Source organism: Ornithorhynchus anatinus, chromosome 3 (genome assembly GCF_004115215.2).
Source record: "Ornithorhynchus anatinus isolate Pmale09 chromosome 3, mOrnAna1.pri.v4, whole genome shotgun sequence".
In the NCBI taxonomy this organism is placed as follows: Eukaryota; Metazoa; Chordata; class Mammalia; order Monotremata; family Ornithorhynchidae; genus Ornithorhynchus; species Ornithorhynchus anatinus.
In genome coordinates this window covers 136,914,286-136,935,682 of record NC_041730.1, presented here as the reverse complement: position 1 = coordinate 136,935,682, position 21,397 = coordinate 136,914,286, and the positions used below count along the sequence as shown (strand labels likewise).

Sequence of the window (21,397 nt, the reverse complement as noted above, 5' to 3'; positions counted from 1 at the left end):
AAATTCCACAATGCTATTATTAGTAATAGGAGTAATAATAATAACTATCATCATAATGACCCTCATCATTGATATCATTCCCTCTGGGGACCTCTGTTACTTTTATCCTTAGACATCCCAGATTCTTTCGTGAGATTTGCTTAGATCCACCCCAGCGCTTAGTAGAGTGCTTGGCACGTAGTAAGTGCTTAACAAATACCTTTATTATTATGACTATTATCTCCATTTTCCTTAATTTTGTGCTGAGACACATGCCTTTATCGGGCCTCCAATATACAATTTAAGCTGCAACGAGATTAAGTTTGTGGAGCGAGATGTTTAATCTTCTCCCTCGCATTTCGCACGATGATGCCCATCACAACTAAAAATGCCTCTGGGAGATTATTGAGGGTTTTTGCTGAATCTCCTTGAACTTTTTGTTTTTTAGGCCTGTAGACAACAGCATCATTTTCTGCTCTTTTTCCCAGCACATACTCAGGTTCCCATTCATTATTACAACTCCCTGGTGAGTAACTTTCCTCACCCTCAGTTCCCAGGCCTCATGTTTTTTAAGTCGTTATCTGAATCACTGCTGTGATTTCTCTCCTAAAAATTCTAAGCGTTTTTTTCTTTTATCAAACCTCAACCCAGTGACTACGATGATATCGTTAGGAATCCCCATTCCCCAAATGCCAAATTTCATTTATGTAAAGCACAGTTATCAACCACTGAAAAAAAACACCAGATTCTCTAATTCAAACCCCAGATTTAAATTTTGCTCTACCCATCATGCGCCTGTCAAGCGTGCTTAGTACAGTGCTCTGCACATAGTAAGCGTTCAGGAAATATGATTGCCCCTTTAAAAGCCCCACTGAAAGCTCACTTCCTCCAGGAGGCCTTCCCAGAATAAACCCCCCCTTTTCCTCTGCTCCTCCTCCCCTCCCCATCACCCCGATTCCCTCCCTCTGCTCTACCCCCTTCCCTGCCCCAAAGCACTTGTGTATATATGTATGCATTTATTATTCTATTTATCAATGATATATATAATTCTATTTATTTATATTGATGCTATTGCTGCCTGTTTACTTGTTTTGTTTTGTTGTCTGTCTCCCCCCTTCTAGACTGTAAGCCTGTTGTTGGGTAGGGATTGTCTCTCTCCATTGCCGAATTGTCCTTTCCAAGTGCTTAGTACAGTGCTCTGCACACAGGAAGCGCTCAATAAATACAGTAGCATGACTGAATGATTGAATGAATGTGTCTCCAGTGATTCTTCATTGCATGGTTTTTCGATTAAGCACCACCCACCCCCCCCGGAAAAAAAATCTTATATTTATCTCTCCAATAAGAATAGGAGATAAGATAGAAGAAATGAATCTTAAGAAACTTTAATGTTGATTTCTAAACACGTTAATTTAATTTTATGAAATAATAAAACATTATGGCATTTATTAAGCATTTACTATATGCAAAGTGCTGGAGGTAGAAACATGGTAATGCACTTTAACACAGCTTCCGTTCCATACAGACCAAATTAAAATAGAGTGAATTATAATGATCATTATTTTATCCAACAGCAAGAAGAATCTCAGGGAAAACAGAATTCTATTTTTTCAGGCCAAACCAACTGAAGAGAGTATTCACACATATTAAACTCCTCCAATAGGCCTTCCCTGATTAAACTTTCTATTCCCCAGGTCCATCTTTCATTCATTCATTCAATCGTTTATTAATTGAGCGCTTACTGGGTACAAAATATCTCCCTTCTGTGTCATCCACATACTGGGACCTATGAGCTTTAGGCATTTGGGATTCTCCCCACAGCATTTACAGACATAGCTACAAATTATATATCAAAAATTATTTATCTATGTGAATATCTTTCTCTGCCTCTAGACTGTAAGCTTGTTATGAGCAGGGAACATGCCCACCAGGTCTGCTAAATTGTACTCTCCCAAATGCTGAATACAGTGCTATGCACAAAATAAGCACTGAATAAATGCCATTGATGGATCATTAAACTCTGAAAGATCAAGTCATCCAAGAGGGCCCCTTTCAGTTTCTGGATTCTAGTAGTGAATAATGGCATTTATTGAGTCCTTACTGTGTGCATAGCTGTGTACTGAGCACTTGGGAGCGTCCCATACAACAGAGATGTAGCAGCGTGGCTCAGTGGAAAGAGCCCGGGCTTGGGAGTCAGAGGTCATGGGTTCGAATCCCAGCTCTGCCACTTGTCAGCTGTGTGACTGTGGGCAAGTCACTTCACTTCTCTGGGCCTCACTTACCTCATCTGTTAAATGGGGATTAACTGTGAGCCTCACGTGGGACAACCTGATTACCCTGTATCTACCCCAGCACTTAGAAAAGTGCTCTGCACATAGTAAGCACTTAAATACCAACATCATTATTATTCTCTGTGCCTCAGTTACCTCATCTGTAAAATGGGGAATGTCCCACATGAGCCTCGGTCACGTGGCCCCGAGGCTCACGTGGGACAATCTGATTCCCCTGTATCTACCCCAGCGCTTAGAACAGTGCTCTGCACATAGTAAGCGCTTAACAGATACCAACATTATGATTATTATTAGACATCCTATGCCCACAAAAAGCTTCCTGTCTAGAGGGAGAGATAGATATTAATATAAATTATGGATCTATACCTAGGTGCTGTGGGGGTAAAGGTAGTACTTAGATATCAAGACTTTATGATAGCCCCAGTTGGTAGGGAAAATGGAAGAAGGTGGATAATAATAACTGTGGTGTTTGTTAAGAATTAAAAAATGTACTCTGTTTGTTACACACTTAACTGTAAAAGCACAGTAGGTGGCAAGAAAGTAAGTATAAGGGAAGCTGCTCCGCCTTATGGGAAGCAGCATGGCCTAGTGGTAGAGCCCGGGCCTCCAAGTCAGAAGGACCTGGGTTCTAATCCCGCCGCCACCACTTAATAATAATAATAATGTTGGTATCTGTTAAGCGCTTACTATGTGCCGAGCACTGTTCTAAGCGCTGGGGTAGACACAGGGGAATCAGGTCGTCCCACGTGGGGCTCACAGTCTCAATCCCCATTTTACAGATGAGGGAACTGAGGCCCAGAGAAGTGAAGTGACTTGCCCACAGTCACACAGCCGACAAGTGGCAGAGCTGGGATTCGAACTCATGAGCCCTGACTCCAAAGCCCGTGTTCTTTCCACTGAGCCACGCCGCTTCGTCACTTCACTTCTCAGGGCCTCCGTTACCTCATCTGGAAACTGAGGATTCAGATTGTGAGCCCCATATGGGACAGGACTGACTGTATCTACCTCAGCTCTTAGAACAGTACTGGAAAAACAGTCAGCGTTTAACAGATAGCATTATTATTATTAGAAGCCAGGTCTTTAGGAGAGCACCAAGGGGAAGAGAAAAATGGAAGAAAATGGATAATAACTGTGGTATTTGTTAAATTCTTACTGTAGTCTATTTCTTAAGCTCCTACTTCACTAGATGCCTAAATTGCCAAGGTCTGTACTGAACACAGTGATAGATATAAGATACTTAGGTCAGACGCAGTCACTATCCCACTTGCGGTTCAATATCTATCTAGATGGGCGCAGAGGTATCGAAACTCCATTTTATAGTTGGGGAAACTGAGCTATGGAGAAGTTAAGGGAAGCAGCGTGGCTCAGTGGAAAGAGCTCGGGCTTTGGAGTCAGAGGTCATGGGTTCGAATCCCGGCTCTGCCACTTGTCAGCTGGGTGACGGTGGGCAAGTCACTTCACTTCTCTGGGCCTCAGTTACCTCCTCTGTAAAATGGGGATGAAGACTGGGAGCCTCACGTGGGACAACCTGATGACCTTGAATCTCCCCCAGCGCTTAGAACAGTGCTCTGCACATAGTAAGCGTTTAACAAGGCCCTTCCATTAGACCGTAAGCCCGTCAAACGGCAGGGACCGTCTCTATCCGTTGCCGACTTGTTCATTCCAAGCGCTTAGTACAGTGCTCTGCACATAGTAAGCGCTCAATAAATACTATTGAATGAACGAACACCAACGTTATTATTAAGGGATTTGCCCAAATTCACACAACAGGCAAATGGCAGAGCTGGGATTAGAATCCAGGTACTCTCTACAGCACCAGCTCTTTCCGCTAGGAAGAGTAGACTCATTCATTCATTAATTTATTCATTCAATCATATGTATTATTAATAATAATACTGTTGGCATTTGTTAAGCGCTTACTATGTGCCGAGCACTGTTCTAAGCGCTGGGGGAGGTACAAGGAAATCAGATTGTCCCCCGTGGGGCTCACAGTTTTAAATCCCATTTTACAGATGAGGGAACTGAGGCCCAGAGAAGTGAAGTGACTCGCCCACAGTCACACAGCTGACAAGTGCCAGAGCCGGGATTAGAACCCATGACCTCTGACTCCCAAGCCCGGGCTCTTTCCACTGAGCCACGCTGCTTCTCTATAATAATGCTGGTATTTGTTATGTGCTTACTATGTGCAGGGCACTGTTCTAAGCGCTGAGGTAGATACAGGGTAATCAGGTCGTCCCACGTGAGGCTCCCAGTTAATTCCCATTTTACAGATGAGGGAACTGAGGCCCAGAGAAGTGAAGTGACTTGCCCACAGTCACACAGCTGACAAGTGGCGGGGCCGGGATTGGAACCCATGACCTCTGACTCCCAAGCCCAGGCTCTTTCCACTGAGCCACGCTGCTTCCCACTAAGCACTCACTGTGAACAAAGCACTGTACTATTCACTTAGGAAAGTACAATGCAACACTAAACAGTGACATTCTCTGCCCACAGTGAGATCAGAGTCATCAGCGTGGCTCAGCGGAAAGAACACGGGCTTTGGAGCCAGCGGTCAGGGGTTCGAATCCCTGCTCTGCCACTTGGCAGCTGTGTGACTGTGGGCAAGTCACTTCACTTCTCTGGGCCTCAGTTACCTCATCTGAAAAATGGGGATGAAGACTGTGGGCCTCACGTGGGACAACCTGATGACCCTGTATCTCCCCCTGCGCTTAGAACGGTGCTCTGCACATAGGAAGCGCTTAATAAATACCAACATTATTATTATCCTTTGGTTCTTGGATGGTGAGACAGGGAGCATAATAATTATAAATGTTATCATTGCGGTACTTGTTAAGCACTTACTATGTGCTAAGCACTGTTCTAAGCCCTGGGTTAGATACAAGGTTGGATACAATCCCTGTGGAGCTAAGAGTCTAAATTGGAGTGAAGATAGATTGACTGATTGATGATTTACTCTTTATTTCATAGATGAGGAAACTCAGGCCCAGAAAAATGACTTGCCCAAGGTCACCCAGCAGACAAGTGGCAGAGCCAGGATAATAATGATAATAACATTGGTATTTGTTAAGCACTTACTATGTGCCAAGCATTGTTCTAAGCGCTGGGGTAGATACAAGGTGATCAGATTGTCCCACGTGGGACTCACAGTCTTAATCCCCATTTTACAGATGAGGTAACTGAGGTACAGAGAAGTGAAGTGACTTGCCCAAAGTCACACAGGTGATAAGTGGCAGAGTCGGAATTAGAACCCATGAACCACTGACTCCCAAGCCCCTGCTCTTTCCAGTAGGCCACACTGCCTCTCCGGGAGTGAGAGAATCCGTGAGATAACCACCCTCACCCTCTGTCCACAGACGTTCTCTGGGGCATCTTTTCTGTCCCTTGCCTAAGAAGAGAGCGGGGTTCAAAAGCAAATGGATGAGGGGAAAGACACTTCCTTCCTCCAGCAGCTCAATCAGTGATATTTACTGAGCGCTTGCTGTGCTCAGAGTACTGCGCTAAGCACTTGGGAGAGCAGTTGTCTCTGCAGAAGTGGGGGTGAACGTGGAAGTTATGACCACATCCAGTGCCTGTAGCCGGGATCGAGGATATGTATTCCGGGCTAGAATAACGGAGGAGAATCTGAGGTCTATTTCCACCGGGCCTCCCAAAGCTACCTCACATGTAGTTTCTAAATTTCCCCTGCAACAATAATCACCCCAAAGGACCTTCTCCAGTGGGCTGCCAATTACCAATAGCACATGCGCCAGCAAAATACACGTAGAGAAAAACATGCAGTATTGTTTCGCCCGAGGTCATGTATTCAATTTCACACAAAGTCCCCACTTGACACAAGCCAACTGGTTTCCAGCCCTAATGAGTGTGTATTCCTGCATGAAAACATGATGGAAATCTCCGCTCCAAATTCAGGATGTTAGGATGGATTTGGCTACAGAATTCAACTATCCTAGTTATATCCACGGTCACCAAATTCCTGGAAACCACAACCTAGAAGCACAGTCTTCATTACTGTAGCATCCCTTTTTAGGAAATATCCACCAGAATTTACATTTTTAAATTTTGCATTTAGACCGTCCTTGACTATCAAGCTGGTCAACCAGGCGTGAACTGAAAAAGAGGGAGTATTGAAAATTGAACTGTTATTTTACTCACAGTCTGATCATTAAAACCGAAACGTACTTGGAAAAATCCCATTCTGAAGCATTGCCAAGCAGACACGTCTGAAAAATAATCGGAGTCGAATCCGTCTTCTTCATTGTGACACCACATTCATTGTTCTTACCTTAGATTTTTCCTCTATGTGGAACAGTCCAAGATTTTTTAAGGATTGATTTCATGTTTAAGGCATGCTTGGGCCTCATACTCCTTGAGTTATCCACATTTGGGAAGGAATTCAGCCATCGCTAAATGTCCGCATTTTGGGGGGTTATAGTCCATCCATACATTTACTCAATTATGGATCCAGAAATTATTTTATGTTCTCAAAAGCATCGTGTTCCTTTCTTAACTTGGTCTGATGGGCTTGGTGGTCTCCTGTGCCTTGAAACAGAGAAGCAGCGTGGCTCAGTGGAAAGAGCCGGGGCTTGGGAGTCAGAGGTCATGGGTTCAAATCCCGGCTCTGCTACTTGTCAGCTGTGTGACTGTGGGCAAGTCACTTCACTTCTCTGTGCCTCAGTTACCTCATCTGGAAAATGAGGATTAACTGTGAGCCTCACATGGGACAACCTGATTACCCTGTATCTATCCTAGCGCTCAGAACAGCGCTCTGCACGTAGTAAGCGTTTAACAAACACCAACATTATTATTATTATTAAACGACATATTAGGCTTGTTTTTTCAAAATGGTCCCCAAATGCCATCTAAATGGAGTCCAGCTTTAACTATATCATCTCCAATTTTAGGCAGCCCACCATTTAAAAATTGTGTTTCAACTATATTCTTCTAGTTCTGGTCAAACTATCCCATTTTCATGTTGGGTCTCTCCAAAAGATATCATGATATCAAAAGCTTAAAAATAAGCCAAATCTCTGTGGATCTTCTCTGACTCCTTCCATTGAAATCTGGAAGATTTTCACCTTACCTACTGACATCTAGCCTTGGACTTCAGAAAAATTCAAGAATTTTCCAGGATCTGCTTTCTGGCCTTGGGTGAGTGAAAAGCAGCACGGCCTAGCGGCAAGAGCCCGGGGTTGGAAGTCGGAGGATGTGAGTTCTAATCCCGACTCCACCACTTGTCTGCTTTGTGACCTTGAGCAAGTCACATCACTTCTCTGTGCCTCAATTTCCTCTTCTGTAAAATGGAGATTGAGACTATGAGCCCCCTGTGGGTCAGGGACTGTGTCCAACCTGATTACCTTGTACTACCCAGCTCCTAGAACAGTGATCGGCACATAGTAAGCGCTTAGCCAATACCATTATTATTGTTATTATTTATTTCCAGGAACAAATCAATTTGTTAGGAGTCTTTTGAGCTTGATTCCTCTGTGGTATTTTGAGAAGTGAAAGAGAGTAATTGAAATCATCGGACCTTCAAATCAAGTTTTCCTGTTTTCGGTCCCCATCGATTACCTAAAATTTGTGGACATAAACCTGAATGAGTTTTCCCACTCTGATATCTCTGAAACTCTTTGAGCATCTGAACATTTGCCTTTTACCAGGGACCCCTAAGACATGATCTTTTAAACATTAGCCTGACTTGACAGTGAAGGAATTCACCCCGGAGTAATGTCACCCCAAAGCATTGACGATATCCAATAATCAAAGGAGCTTGGAAAAGCAGCCTGGCTCGGTGGAAAGAGCCCGGGCTTGGGAGTCAGAGAGCGTGGGTTCGAAACCCAGCTCCGCCACTTGTCAGCTTTGTGACTGTGGGCAAGTCACTTCGCTTCTCTGTGCCTCAGTTCCCTCATCTGTAAAATGGGGATGAAGTGTGAGCCTCATGTGGGCCAACCTGATTACCTTGTATCTACCCCAGCGCTTAGAACAGTGCTCTGCACGTAGTAAACGCTTAACAAATGCCAACATTATTATTATGTATTCTGGCATGGTTCCTTGGTTAATCAATCAATCAGTCATGTGTATTGATCACTTACCGTATGCAGAAGAGTGTACTAAGCACTTGGGAGCGTACCTTATAACAGAGCTGGTTGAAATGTTCCTTGTCCTCAATGAGCTTTTTGTCTTATTTTATGGTATTTATAAACTGCTTACTCTGGAACAAGCACAAGTACTAACCACTGGGGTAGACATAAATCACATTGGACACAGTCGTTGTCCCACTTGGCGCTCACAATCTTAACCCCCATTTTACAGATGAAGTAATTGAGGCCCAGAGAGGTGAAGTGACTTGCCCCAGGTCACAGAGCAGACACGTTCTGGAGCAGTGATTAAAACCCAGGTCCTTCTGACTTCCAGACCCATGCTCTATCCACTAGGCTATGCTGCTTCTTGTAAAAACTGATTTCAACTCAATTTCACAATTCAGACAATTAGTGAGCTTTTCCATCACCATATAGACAAACTTTATCAGCTTTCAGCCCAAGATTTACTACTGCATTAATATGATTAATGCATCTTGGGTTCAAGTTTTATTTCATGTCGCCAACGTTCAAAGGCACCAAATCCATCTTCAAGACAGCCTCTTTCCCTCTAATCTAAAGTTCCCAGGATGATGAAGAATGCTGAAAATGCAAATCTCTGCCACACCTAAACCACGCTTGGGTTATGGAGATTGATAAAAGTTATTTCGCGCCTATTGTTCCACATAAATTAGTATTGATGAGTTGATTCATCAATTAGTATCCCCAATGAAAATCTGTCATCCCACTACGAAGAGATTCTAAAAATAGAAGGCTGGTGTTAAAATTTTACCCAAACAGTTTCTCAGGTGGAACTCAAATCACAAGTTCAAAGACACGTAATAATGTTGGTATTTGTTAAGCGCTTCCTATGTGCAGAGCACTGTTCTAAGCGCTGGGATAGATACAGGGTCATCAGGTTGTCCCATGTGAGGCTCACGGGTAATCCCCATTTTACAGATGAAGTAACTGAGGCCCAGAGAAGTGAAGTGACTCGCCCACAGTCACACAGCTGACAAGTGGCAGAGCAGGGAGTCGAACCCATGACCTCTGACTCCGAAGCCCAGGCTCTTTCCACTGAGCCACGGGGCAGTACCAGAGCTTGAGACTTAATTTCTTCTTGGGGGCCATGATGGTTTTGCTGAGATAATCTCGTTTTACTGAAACGTGAAAGGACGATCCTGATAATAACGCTGATAGTATTTGTTAAGTACTTATCATCTACAAAACACGGTTCTCCACTTTGGGGTAGATACAATAGAAGCAGATCAGACACAGTCCCTATTCCACATTGGACTCACAATCTAAATAGGAGAGAGAATGTGTATTTAAACCTTATTTTACCGATGAGAAAAACCCGAGACACGAAGAACTTGCTCACAGTCAAACAGCAGACCGGTGGCAGAGCTGGGATTAAAAATTAGGCTTCCAGACGCCCAGGCCTGTACTTTTTTCAATAAACCACGCTGCTTCTCTAGATATTTCATTAAAAGAAACCCAAAAACCCAAACCAGAAAAAGAGCATGTTGCTATCCTTAAAGCCAAGCGCTGGTCAATGGGAGAGTACATAGTGCGACCAACTGATCATCATGGTTTAGTACCAACCTGCTCTGTGCTCTTTCCATTGAGACAAGCTACTTCTCGAGATTTTCCATTACCAAAAAAAGGAAAAGAAAGAACATGTCGCTATCCTTAAAGCCAAGCACTGATCAATAGGAAGGTAAATAAACATTCCATCCAACTCATCATCATGGTTTTAGTACCAACCTGCTCTGGATTGTGGCGTTAATCTCACTGCAGGGAGAGGTCTGGCAGTGGGAGCTGAACTTGTGATTGCCACAGCCAGATGAGGGAACAAATGAGGCATCTCACGGCCTTGGAAGGGTCTTGATTCCTCAGGAGGAGTCCATGCTGAATCCAGAGCAAACGCGTTATTGAAATATATCTGTCCAAGAGAAATGAAACCGACCCGAAAACTTTGAAGTGAGAGTTGATATTTCGGGAACTCTTACATAAGACATTTCAGGGACTCTTACATAAGACAACGAGCGGGATGACTACTTCTGAATGGCTCGCAGTCGTGGCCATTTACTCTCCTGATTTGATAAATGGCATGTTTATGCTGGAATCATTCCAAAATAGAGGGTGAAAAAATAAACTGACACCCCAGGCATTTATGTACGTGGCAGTATACTCTGTTGACACCTCTCTTTCTCTCTCATTCACTTTAAACTCTGGCTCCCTCACTAAATTGCAAACTCCTTGACCCCAGAGATCTCTTCTACTCACTCTTTTACAGTGTCCCAAGTGCTTAGAATATAAAATTAATCACTGAAAAATACAACGGATGGATTGATTGATCCACCCATGGGGCACCCTTAGTACTTTTGATAGATTTCTAGCTTCAGATTTCATGTACCTATGCATGTGTTTGTTTATATTCAATTAGATTCCGTTCGATCATTCACTGAGCGCTTTTATCTTTTGTGCCGGAAGCAACGTAGGGTGCCAGAAGCGGAATGGTGAACTGGACAGATCACGGGCCTGGGAGTCAGAAGGTCATGGGTGCTAATCCCGGGTCCATCGCTTGTCTGCCGTGAGGCCTAGGACAAGTCACTTCACTTCTCTGGGCCTCAGTTCCCTCATCTGTAAAATGGGGATTGAGATGGTGAGCCCCACATGGGTCAGGGACTGTGTCCAATTTGATTTGCTCTTATCCTCCCCAGATCTTAGTACAGGGTCTGGACATAGTAAACACTTAACAAATACTGTCATCATTATTATTATTATCTTTTGGGGTTTGTATTGCTTCCCTATTTTTTTTTTTTTGGTAGATTTTTCTGGATATCACTGTCTCCCCTATTCAATTATAAGCTCCTTGAATGCAGGGTACATGTGTCTTGCTACTGTGGTGCCACTCTAAATTCTTAGCACAGTGACTCCTACTCAGAGGATCATTTCTACTTTTTTAATATGGTGTTTATTATATGCTTAATTTGTGCCAGACACTGTTCTAAGTGCTGGGGCAGATAGAAGCCAATCTGGGTGGAGACAGTCCCCGTCCCACAGAGGGCTCACAATCTTATTCCCCCTGAGAAGCAGCTTGGCTTAGTGGAAAGAACATGGGCTTTGGAGTCAGATGTCGTGGGTTCTAATCCCAGCTCTGCCACTTGTCACTGTGCCACTTTGGGCCAGTCACTTCACTTCTCTCTGCCTCAGTTACCTCATCTGGAAAATGGACATTAAGACAGTGAGCCCCACGTGGGACAAACTGATTACCTTGTATCCACACCAGCGCTTAGAACAGTGCTTTGCGCATAGAGCTTAACGAATACCATTATTATTATTTTGCAGATGAGGAGACTGAGGCCCAGAAAAGTGAAGGGACTCACCCAAGGTCACACAGCAGACAAGTGGCAGAGCTTGGATCAGCACCCCGGTCCTTCTGATTCCCAGGCCCACGTTCTATCCTCTAGGCCATGCAGTTCTGTATTCTATAAAAATAGCTTCAAAACTCCAGAAAGTAAGATTATCAAGTACAAAATAAAACTGAGCTTAAAAGGAATGCTAACTTTATCCTTAAATAAAACATGCTTCAATAAACATTGCCCTCAGGTATCCAAGGGACAACGTTTTAAATCAGAGCTAGTTCACGTTTGGGAAAATTTTTGTATGAGGCAAATCAAGCCACTGCTAGAAAAAGACATTTTAGTTACTTCAGTTCACATGTTCTAAATACTTCAGTTTTCCCTAGACTTCATGGAAATTCTCATTCCATGGCTCATTCTGAAAGGATTTTTTTATTGAAACGGCATATCGAAAGACCAGTGGCATCTACTGAGTAATCATGGTATTTGTTAAGCTCTTATTCTGTGTTACGCACTGCTCTAAGCGCTGAGATAGATGCAAGGAAATCAGGTGGGACTCAGTCCCTGTCCCACACGGGGCTCGCAGTCTACATCCCCATTTTAGAGATGAGGGAACTGAGGCACAGAGAAACGAAACGACTTGCCCAAGATCACACCGTGGACAAGTGGAGGAGCCGGGATTAGAGCTCACATCCTCCCAAACCCGTGCTCTGGCCACTAGGCCAAGCTGCTTGAGAGTACCTACGCTGTGCAGAGCAGAGACTAAGCACTTGGGAAAGTACAATGTCATTTGCAAACATGTGTCTTTTCCTCACACAGTTTCCAAGTGAAGAGAGGCATGCAAATAATTCACAGATAGGAGGAAAGGAGATGGCAGGTGTGTAAATGGATTTGATTGTTCGGTACTAGAGTAAGTTAAACGTCAGTTACCACTACGAGGGAGAAGCAGCGTGGCTCAGTGGAAAGAGCAGGGGCTTGGGAGTCAGAGGTCATGGGTTCGAATGCCGACTCTGCCACGTCAGCTGCGTGACTGTGGGCAAGTCACTTCACTTCTCTGTGCTTCAGTGACCTCATCTGTAAGATGGGGGTGAACTATGAGCCTCACCTGGGACAACCTGATGACCCTGTATCTACCCCAGCGCTTAGAACAGTGCTCTGCACATAATAAGCGCTTAACAAATACCGACATTATTGAATATGCTGAATTTTCAAAGACCACATGATTTTCTATAATCATGGAGCTATCCAACACTTCAGTAATTTGAACACATCCAAGCAAACGATTGATTAGTGTCATTACCTTACAGTTAGGGATCCTCTGTTCCATCCAACTTTTCCCAGCAGGAGGGTAAGGAGTAGAACTGTACACGGTTGGGAAAATGGGGATCAATTCCACATTAGAAGAGGGAGAATAGGCCAAAGCTGGAGAATGGGTCCCAAACATCCACTAGAAAATAAATAGGAAAGAAAACAAATCAGAGATGTACACTGTCAAAAATTGATTTTTTTTTTTTTTGACAGAAAAACTGATGCTATTGATACCTGTTGACTTGTTTTGTTGTCTGTCTCCCCTTTCTAGACTGTGAACCTGTTGTTGGGTAGGGATTGTCTCTGTTACTGAATTGTATTTTCCAAGCGCTTAGTACAGTGCTCTGCACACACTAAGCGCTCAATAAATACGATTGAATGAAAAATCAAGACCTCAGTCAGATCTTTATTTTTTTTTTCTTTAGAAGTTCTCCAGTACTGATCAAGTTATCCTTCTATTTGACTTTTTTGTTTTATTCATTTCATCCTGCAAAGTGCATTTTCTTATGAAAGGTGATTTTTTTAAATGGTAATTGTTAAGGGTTTACCATGTAGCAGACACTGTATAAATCGCTGGGATAGGTACAAGCTAATCAGGTTGCTCACAGTCCAAGTCCCACACTGGGCTCACAGTCTTAATCCCCATTATTCAGATGAGATAAGTGAGGTCCAGAAAAGTGAAGTGACTTGCCCAAGGTCACTCAGCAGACCAGTGGAAGAACTGGGATTAGAACCCATGTCTTTCTGTTTCCCAGACCCATGCTTTTTCTACTAGGCAAAGCTGCTTCTTTAATTTTAGTGAAGGATTTTTAATGGGGAAAAAAAAAAACCCAAAGCCTTGCTAATACCCTTCTTGAACACTGAACGCTGAATCCTTGAACACTGAATTCTACAGTGTCAAGGAAAAAAACCAAAACAAACAAACAAAAAAAAACTTGTTCTCAACCTTAAAGCCTGCAGAATACAATTGGGTGTCCCAAGAGACAATATTAAACTAAAGGCAAAAAGAGAGGAAGAAAAAGCATGACAGAGAACTCATATTTAGACTGGAATTCTTTAGAGAAATATAAAAGATATTACATTCATATGATATTGTCTGAATTTCTTAGCCATCTGAAAAAAAAATGATCTAATGTTTCATCTTTTCCAGGAAAGGTGTCTCTTCTTTTCTGGAGAAGCTTGAGTATTTTTTTTTTCAGTGAACACAACTAAAGTGTAAAGACTCAAAGTTTTCCAAGAAACATGATTGCAAATCAATTCTACATCAAAGAAAGCATGTCTGCAGTAGAAAGCCTAAACCACCTCAAAATCGTAGCGTTACCATGTCGAATCATACAGTCAAGGCTGGTCGCAAACATGAGCAGGTGCAGCTATTTAAAAGGCTGCGAAACGGTAAATAATTGAAACGTTCTTCAATTACCAAATGTGATTAAACCCAGAAGGCTGATTTGAACTTTAAAATGACAAAAGGAATATTGATTTGAACTGCTGTTGTTGTCATTCCTTTCACTCGTCACAGTGTCCTCACAACTAAATGAAATGACAGAACCAAGAGATGAAAACTCTAAATCCTAACGATGAGTATCTTAATCGATCCTTGCGACTCATTTCCCCTGAAGAAAAATAAAAATCTTGCCTCTTGCTCTACAGAAAGAATGTAGTTTCTGGACCCTATATACCTCTAGTGGCAGCATTTTGGCATGGCAATGATCCCCTCGCCCCCCAAAAAACGTTGCAAAGGCTTGGAGGATTTTGTTTGTTTGTTGGTGTGGGTGGAAGGGTTTGTAAGGGATGGAAATGGGGGCGGGTTGCTGAGGAAAAAACTGCTCTTGAACTGAAGCAGACACTATGCTACACTATAAATCCAAATAAAAAAGAATTTCGATGTGGGATTGGCGGTCGGTGTTTCCTAACAAGTTGAGGACGATTTTAACCCTGCACTAGAAAATCGAGTCTCATAGCCCCGCTGCTAATTTGGCTTCTGTTCTCGAAGGCGAAACCGAGCCAGCTATTCGATGGCCCAGATCGTTGGCAGACGGTTTATTCATCAATGAGCGTTCCCTGGATTGTTCCGCTAAACATCTGAGACCAATTGGTCCCATTAAGACCATCCCCGTTGATGGGATTCTCTGCTTCTTTGGGGCAGGGTCTTCTCAGGTGAAATGCCTGATTAACCAGATTTCTCACCGAAGAAGGTCCAGGTGTTTTAGGCTTTAAAGAAAGCCGGTTAACTCCTCGTGATCCTAAGCGCTGGCTCTTTCCCCTCGGTTTCAACCCTTCTCCCTCTGAGGGTGGGTCTTGAGTTTTATTTGCCAGCGTGAAACCATCACCTTGCCCCCCCACAAGCTCCGATGGGAATTGGAAGTATTTGTTTCCGAGGATCCGGCTGCATCCATGGTGTAATGGCTAGAGCCCGGGCCTAGAAGTCAGAACGTCCTGGGTTCTAATCCCCGCTCTGCCACTTGGCTGCTGTGTGGTCTTGGGCCAGTCACTTCACTGCGTTCATTCCTTCAATTGTATTTATTGAGTGCTTAATAATAATGTTGGTATTTGTTAAGCGCTTCCTATGTGCACAGCACTGTTCTAAGCGCTGGGGTAGATAAAGGGTAATCAGGTTGTCCCACCTGAGGCTCACAGTTAATCCTCATTTTACAGATGAGGTCACTGAGGCCCAGTGAAGTGACTTGCCCACAGTCACACAGCTGCCAAGTGGCAGAGCTGGGATTCGAACCCATGACCTCTGACTCGCAAGCCCGGGCTCTTTCTACTGAGCCACGCTGCTTAATGGGTGCAGGACACTGTACTGAGCACTTGGAAAGTACAATTCAACAATAAATAGAGACAAACCCAACCAACAACGCGCTCACAGTCTAGAAAGGGGGAGACAGGCAGCAGAACAAGTAAACAGGCATCAAGAACAACAATACACATAAATAGAATCAGAGATATATAATAATAATAATAATGTTGGTATTTGTCAAGCGCTTACTATGTGCCGAGCACTGTTCTAAGCGCTGGGGGAGATACAGGGTCATCAGGTTGTCCCACGTGAGGCTCACAGTTAATCTCCATTTTACAGATGAGGGAACTGAGGCACGGAGAAGTGAAGTGACTTGCCCACAGTCACGCAGCTGACAAGTGGCAGAGCCGGGAGTCGAACTCATGACCTCTGACTCCGAAGCCCAGGCTCTTTTCCACTGTCTCAGTTCCCTCATCTGGAAAATGGGGATGAAGACTGTGAGCCATGGGACAGAGACTGTGTCCAACCTGATTTGCTTGTATCCACCCCAGAGCTTAGTACAATGCCAGGAACGTAGTAAGTGCTTAACAAATACCGTCATCGTTATTATTATTCCCATTATCATTCCTGAAGTTTGGGAGGAGGAAGGAAGTATTTAACTTCAGCCACGGCATCAGGAGGGACCTCAGCTCGGTTCTGGAGAGAGAATTTGGTACCCCTAGAAATCAGTCCCCTCTCCTCAGTGATGTCCCAACTTTGTCTTCCAGGTTGGGGGTCTAAGGGACTGCAGAAGGCGCTACCCAACGTGCTGAAATTCATTCATTCAGTAGTATTTATTGAGCGCTTCCTATGTGCAGAGCACCGTACTAAGCGCTTGGAATGAACAAGTCGGCAACAGATAGAGACGGTCCCCGCCGTTTGACGGGCTCACGGTCTGATCGGGGGAGACGGACAGACAAGAAATAGAGTCAAGGGGAAGAACATCTCGTAAAAACGATGGCAACCAAATAGAATCAAGACTAAATAGAACGCTGAAAGGCAAAACGGGATTTCTCACCGTGAACCAACTTTCCTGTCTCTTAATAATGTTGGTATTTGTTAAGCGCTTACTACGGGCAGAGCACTGTTCTAAGCGCTGAGGTAGATACAGGGGAAGCAGGTTGTCCCACGTGGGGCTCACAGTCTCAATCCCCATTTTACACATGAGGTCCCTGAGGCCCAGAGAAGTGAAGTGACTTGCCCACAGGGCCACAGCTAGCAAGTGGCGGAGCCGGGATTCGAACCCGTGACCTCTGACTCCCAAGCCCGGGCTCTTTCCACTGAGCCACGCTGCTTCTTGGAGCTGCCCCGTCTCTGCCCAGCGGACCCACCTTGGTTACATCTGGCCAGGGAATTTCAGGGTGGAGGTTGGGTGGGGGGCGACAGGGAGACAGCCGGACCCCAGGGTGAGGTGCTAGAGGAGGGGGGAAGTTGGAGCTCAGGGGAGGAGAGATGGCAGAGGCAGGGGGAGATGAGACAGGAGGGATAATAATAATAACAATGATTTTTGTTGAACGCTTGCTATGTGCCAGGCACTGGACTAAGCGCTGGGGTGGATCCGAGCAAATCGAGCTGGACCCAATCCCTGTCCCATGTGGGGCTCACGGTCTCCAACCCCATTTTCCCGATGAGGGAACTGAGGGCCAGAGAAGTGAAGTGACTCGCCCAGGGTCACACAGCAGACAGGTGACAGCGCCGGGTTTAGAACCCACGTCCTCTGACTGCCGGGCCCGGGCTCTATCTATTATGCCATGCTGAGAGGAGGGATGGCAGGGGCGGGGGGAGTTGTAGACAGCGAACCTCTCTATTTATTGCTGGATTGTCCTCTCCTGAGCGCTTAGTACAGTATTCTGCTCACAGTAAACGCTCAATAACCGTAAACGCTCAATAAACCCGAAGGACTGACTGGAGGAGCTGGGAAAGGAGAAGGTGACGGAAGAGGAAGCAGAGGGGAGGGAGAGGAATGCAGGGAGAGTCCGGGTTGGGGAGTCAGCAGACGTGGGTTCTAATCCCGCCTCCGCCACTTGTCTGCTGTGTGGCCTTGGGCTAGCCACCTCGTTTCTCTGGGCCTCAGTTCCCTCATCTGGAAAATGGGGATTAAGGTATTGCCCAGCTGGAGCTACCCGATTACCTCGTATCTACCCCATGGCTTAGAATAGTGCTTGGCACATAGCAGCGTGGCTCAGTGGCAAGAACCCGGACTTGTGAGTCAGAGGTCATGGGTTCGAATCCAGTCTCTGCCGCTTGGCAGCTATGTGACCGCGGGCAAGTCACTTCACTTCTCTGGGCCTCAGTTCCCTCAACTGTAAAATGGGGATGAAGGCTGTGAGCCCTACGTGGGATTACCCCGCATCTACCCCAGCGCTTTGCACACAGTAAGCGTTTAACAAATACCAACATTATTATCATTATCACAGTAGGCGCTTAACCGATACCATTATTATTATTATTGTTATGCTGGGGGGGGCTGGGGGAAGAGGGTTAGGGGCAGGGGAGGGATGGAGAGCCGACGGGAGGAGCTGTTTACCTGGCCGTGGATCAGGGGGAACGGGTGAAGAAGAGGAAGGTCCGGTCCTGCGGGCCCCGGCCCCAGGGGCAGGAAAGGGGGGCAGGGCAGGGGCCAGTAGGTCACCCCCGGAAGGAGGGCAGCTGCAGGACGAGGAGCCGGCGAAGGAGAGGCCGGGTGGGCGGCGGAGAGCAGCCAGCTGTCGGGCCGGGCGGCCCCGGCTCCCAGCCGGACAAGGGGCCCGGGGGTCGGGGCCGGGACGAGGCAGGGGAGGGGGAGGCCGGACGCTTCCATGGACCCCTGCTCCGGACCCTGGGGAGCCCGACGCCCCCGACGCCCCCGACGGCCCCGACGCCGGCCCGGGACTTCCAACATCCTACAGCCCGGAGCGTCCGGGGACCGAGAGCATCCTACAGCCCGGAGACCGAGAGCATCCTACGGTCCAGCGCGCCCGAGGACCACGAGCATCCTACGGCCCGGGCCGCCGGGGGACCGCGAGCTACTACAGCCTAGGACGTCCGAGGACCGCGAGCATCCCGAAGCCCAGCGCGGCCGAGGATCGAGAGCAGCCTACGGCCCGGGGAGTCCGAGGACCGCGAGCATCCTACAGGTCAGAGCGCCCGGACGATGAACATCCTCCATCCCACGGTGCCCGGACACCAAGAGCGTCCTAAAACCCAGCGCACCCGGGGATCGAGAGCATCCTACAGCCCAGCGCACCCAGGGAGCACGAGCATCCTACATAGTGCGCCCGGAGAGCACGAGCATCCTAAAGGCCAGCGCCCCCGGGGACCACGAGCATCCTACATCCCCAAACGCCCGGAGACCAGGAGCATCCTAAAGCCCAGAGCGCCCGAGGACGGCCGACATCCTACATCCCTGTGCGCCCGAGGACCGCGAGCATCCCACAGCCCGGCGCACCCAGGCATCACAAGCATCCTACATCCTAGAGCGGCCAGAGTCCCCGGGCGTCCTGAAGCCCAGAGCGGCCGAGGACCACGACCATCCTACGACTCCGAGCTCCCGGGGACCATGAACATGCTAAATCCCAGTTGGTCCGGGGATCGCGAGCGTCCTACAGCCCAGCGCGCCCAGGGACCACGAGCATCCTACAGCCCGGGACGTCCGAGGACCACGAGCATCCTACAGCCCAGGGCTTCCGAGGAGCGCGGGCATCCTCCAGCCCAGCGCGCCCCGGGACCACGAGCATCCTCCAGCCCAACGCTCCCGGACACCACGAGCATCCTCCATCCCAGCGTGGCCGGGTCCGCGTCCAGCTAAGGGGCGCGCAGGCTGCCCGGCGGGGATCCCCGCCTTCCCTCCTCTCTGTCTCTCTCTGTCTCTCTGTCTCTTTCTCCCTCTTTCTCTCCCGCCTCTGCGGCCCCGCCCGCAGCCAGCAACCCGCAACCCGCAGCCCCGCAGCACGAGTGAAAACTCCACTTCATCCAGAGGCGCGGCCGCCTGACTCCGCCCCCGCCCCCAACTCATTTCCTAGGAGACGCGCCCCTTCCTCCCTCCCTCGCTCCCCTTTTTCCCTCCCTCTTTCTCTCCCTCCGTCCTTCCTTCCTTCCCTCCTTCCCTCTCTCTCTCTCTCTCCGTTCTTCTCCCCTTCTTCCCTTCTCCCTCCGTCCTTCCTTCCCTCCTCTCCTTCCCTCTCTCTATCCCTCCGTCCTTCCTTCCCTCCTCTCCTTCCCTCGCTCTATCCCTCCATCCTTCCTTCTTTTCCTCCTTCTCTCCTGCCCTCTCTCCCCTCCGTTTTTCTCTCCTTCTCTCTCTCTATCCCTCCATCCTTCCCTCCTTCCTTCCCTTCCTCTCTCCTTCCGTTCTTTCTTCCCTCCTTCTTCCGTCCTTCCTTTCTTCTCTCCCACTCTCCCTCCTTCCTTCCCTTCTTCCTTCCCCCTTCCCTCCCTCTCTCTCTCTCTGTCTCCTTCCTTTCTCCCCCCACCCCCAAGCCTCTCCTCCCTCCTCTCCATAGCCCAGGACCCCTCCCCGATTGCCTAGGAGATCATTCCCTCTCCCTTCTCCCCCACCCCTTTCCCTACCCCCTCCTCCTCCTCCCCTCCCTCCCTTCCTCTCTCTTTCCTTTACTTCACCCTCCCTCTCCCCCTTTCATCTCTCCCAGCCCGAAGCCCTCCTCGCCCCTCTCCTCCCCCTTCCCCCCACTCCACCCCTCACTCGCCCTCTAGAAACCAGGTGTGTGTGGAGGGGGGTAGAAATCCCTCTCCCCATCCCTCCTCACACCCCACAGCCTGCCCAGAGAACATAGGGATGAAGGCTGAGACCCCCAGGCTCCAGGGCCATAAAGGCCAGGGAAGAGAAGAGGGAGCAGCCCAGCAGAAGGCCAGGGGGTCGTGGGGAGTTGGCCTTCTGGATTGAGAGCCCTCCCCTCTGCTTCTTCCCACCCCCTCTGCTCTCTCCTCGGCTTTGCCAGCCTCAGAAAATGTCCTCCAATTTGCAATACCACATTGCTTCTGATCCCCAGCAGGTCCGTGTCCACCGTCACCAACGTCCCAGGGTAATGAATGCCCCTGAAGACCACCTCAGGGTGCCCAAGGAGGAGGTCCTGTGTAGTAATGGCATTGAGGGAGCACCCCAGACAGTGCCGTGCACTGTGCTAAGCACTGGGAAGTAGCCTAGCCACTCTCAGAGCTGCTGTCCAGGGTTGGGGCCCCAGGTGACGGAGCAGGGGACAAACCACATCGTCGACCTATCTGGCTCAAGATCCCCGAGTGGCCACCTATAATAATTACGGTACTCATTAAGTGTTTACTCTGTGCCAAGCACTGTTCTAATCACTGGATAAAACACAGATTTAGCAGGTTGGACAGAGTCCCCGTCCCACGTGGGGCTCGAGGCTCTTAATCCCGTTTTGCAGATGAGGTGATCGAGGCACAGAGAAGTTAAGTGACTTGCCCAGGGTCACCCAGAAGAGAGTGGTGGAGCCCGGATTAGAACCCAGATTGGAACTTCTGACTTCCAGCCCCGTGCTCTATCCGCTAAGCCACACTGCTTCCCACATGCTCTGTGGATGTACTCTGTGGAGAAACCGTGTGGCAGAGTGTAAAAGGCATGGGATGGGAGCTAGAGGACCT

The 21,397-nt window shown here is 47.4% G+C and overlaps 1 protein-coding gene across 2 annotated transcripts in view; it reads right to left on the bottom strand.

Annotated features, from left to right (window-relative positions):
* Window positions 1-19,737, bottom strand: part of TCERG1L (transcription elongation regulator 1 like) — a 268,833-nt gene extending 249,096 nt beyond the window's left edge. For both annotated transcript variants that reach the window (XM_029059313.2, XM_029059314.2), the window contains exons 1-3: window positions 18,327-19,737; window positions 13,013-13,159; window positions 10,112-10,289 (exon numbers count right to left, since the gene is read on the bottom strand). In XM_029059313.2, coding sequence (XP_028915146.1) covers window positions 10,112-10,289; window positions 13,013-13,159; window positions 18,327-18,680 — 679 coding nt within the window. In that variant the 5' untranslated portion in view covers window positions 18,681-19,737. The remainder of the gene's footprint in view (window positions 1-10,111; window positions 10,290-13,012; window positions 13,160-18,326) is intronic.
* Between the last annotated feature and the right edge of the window lie 1,660 nt (window positions 19,738-21,397).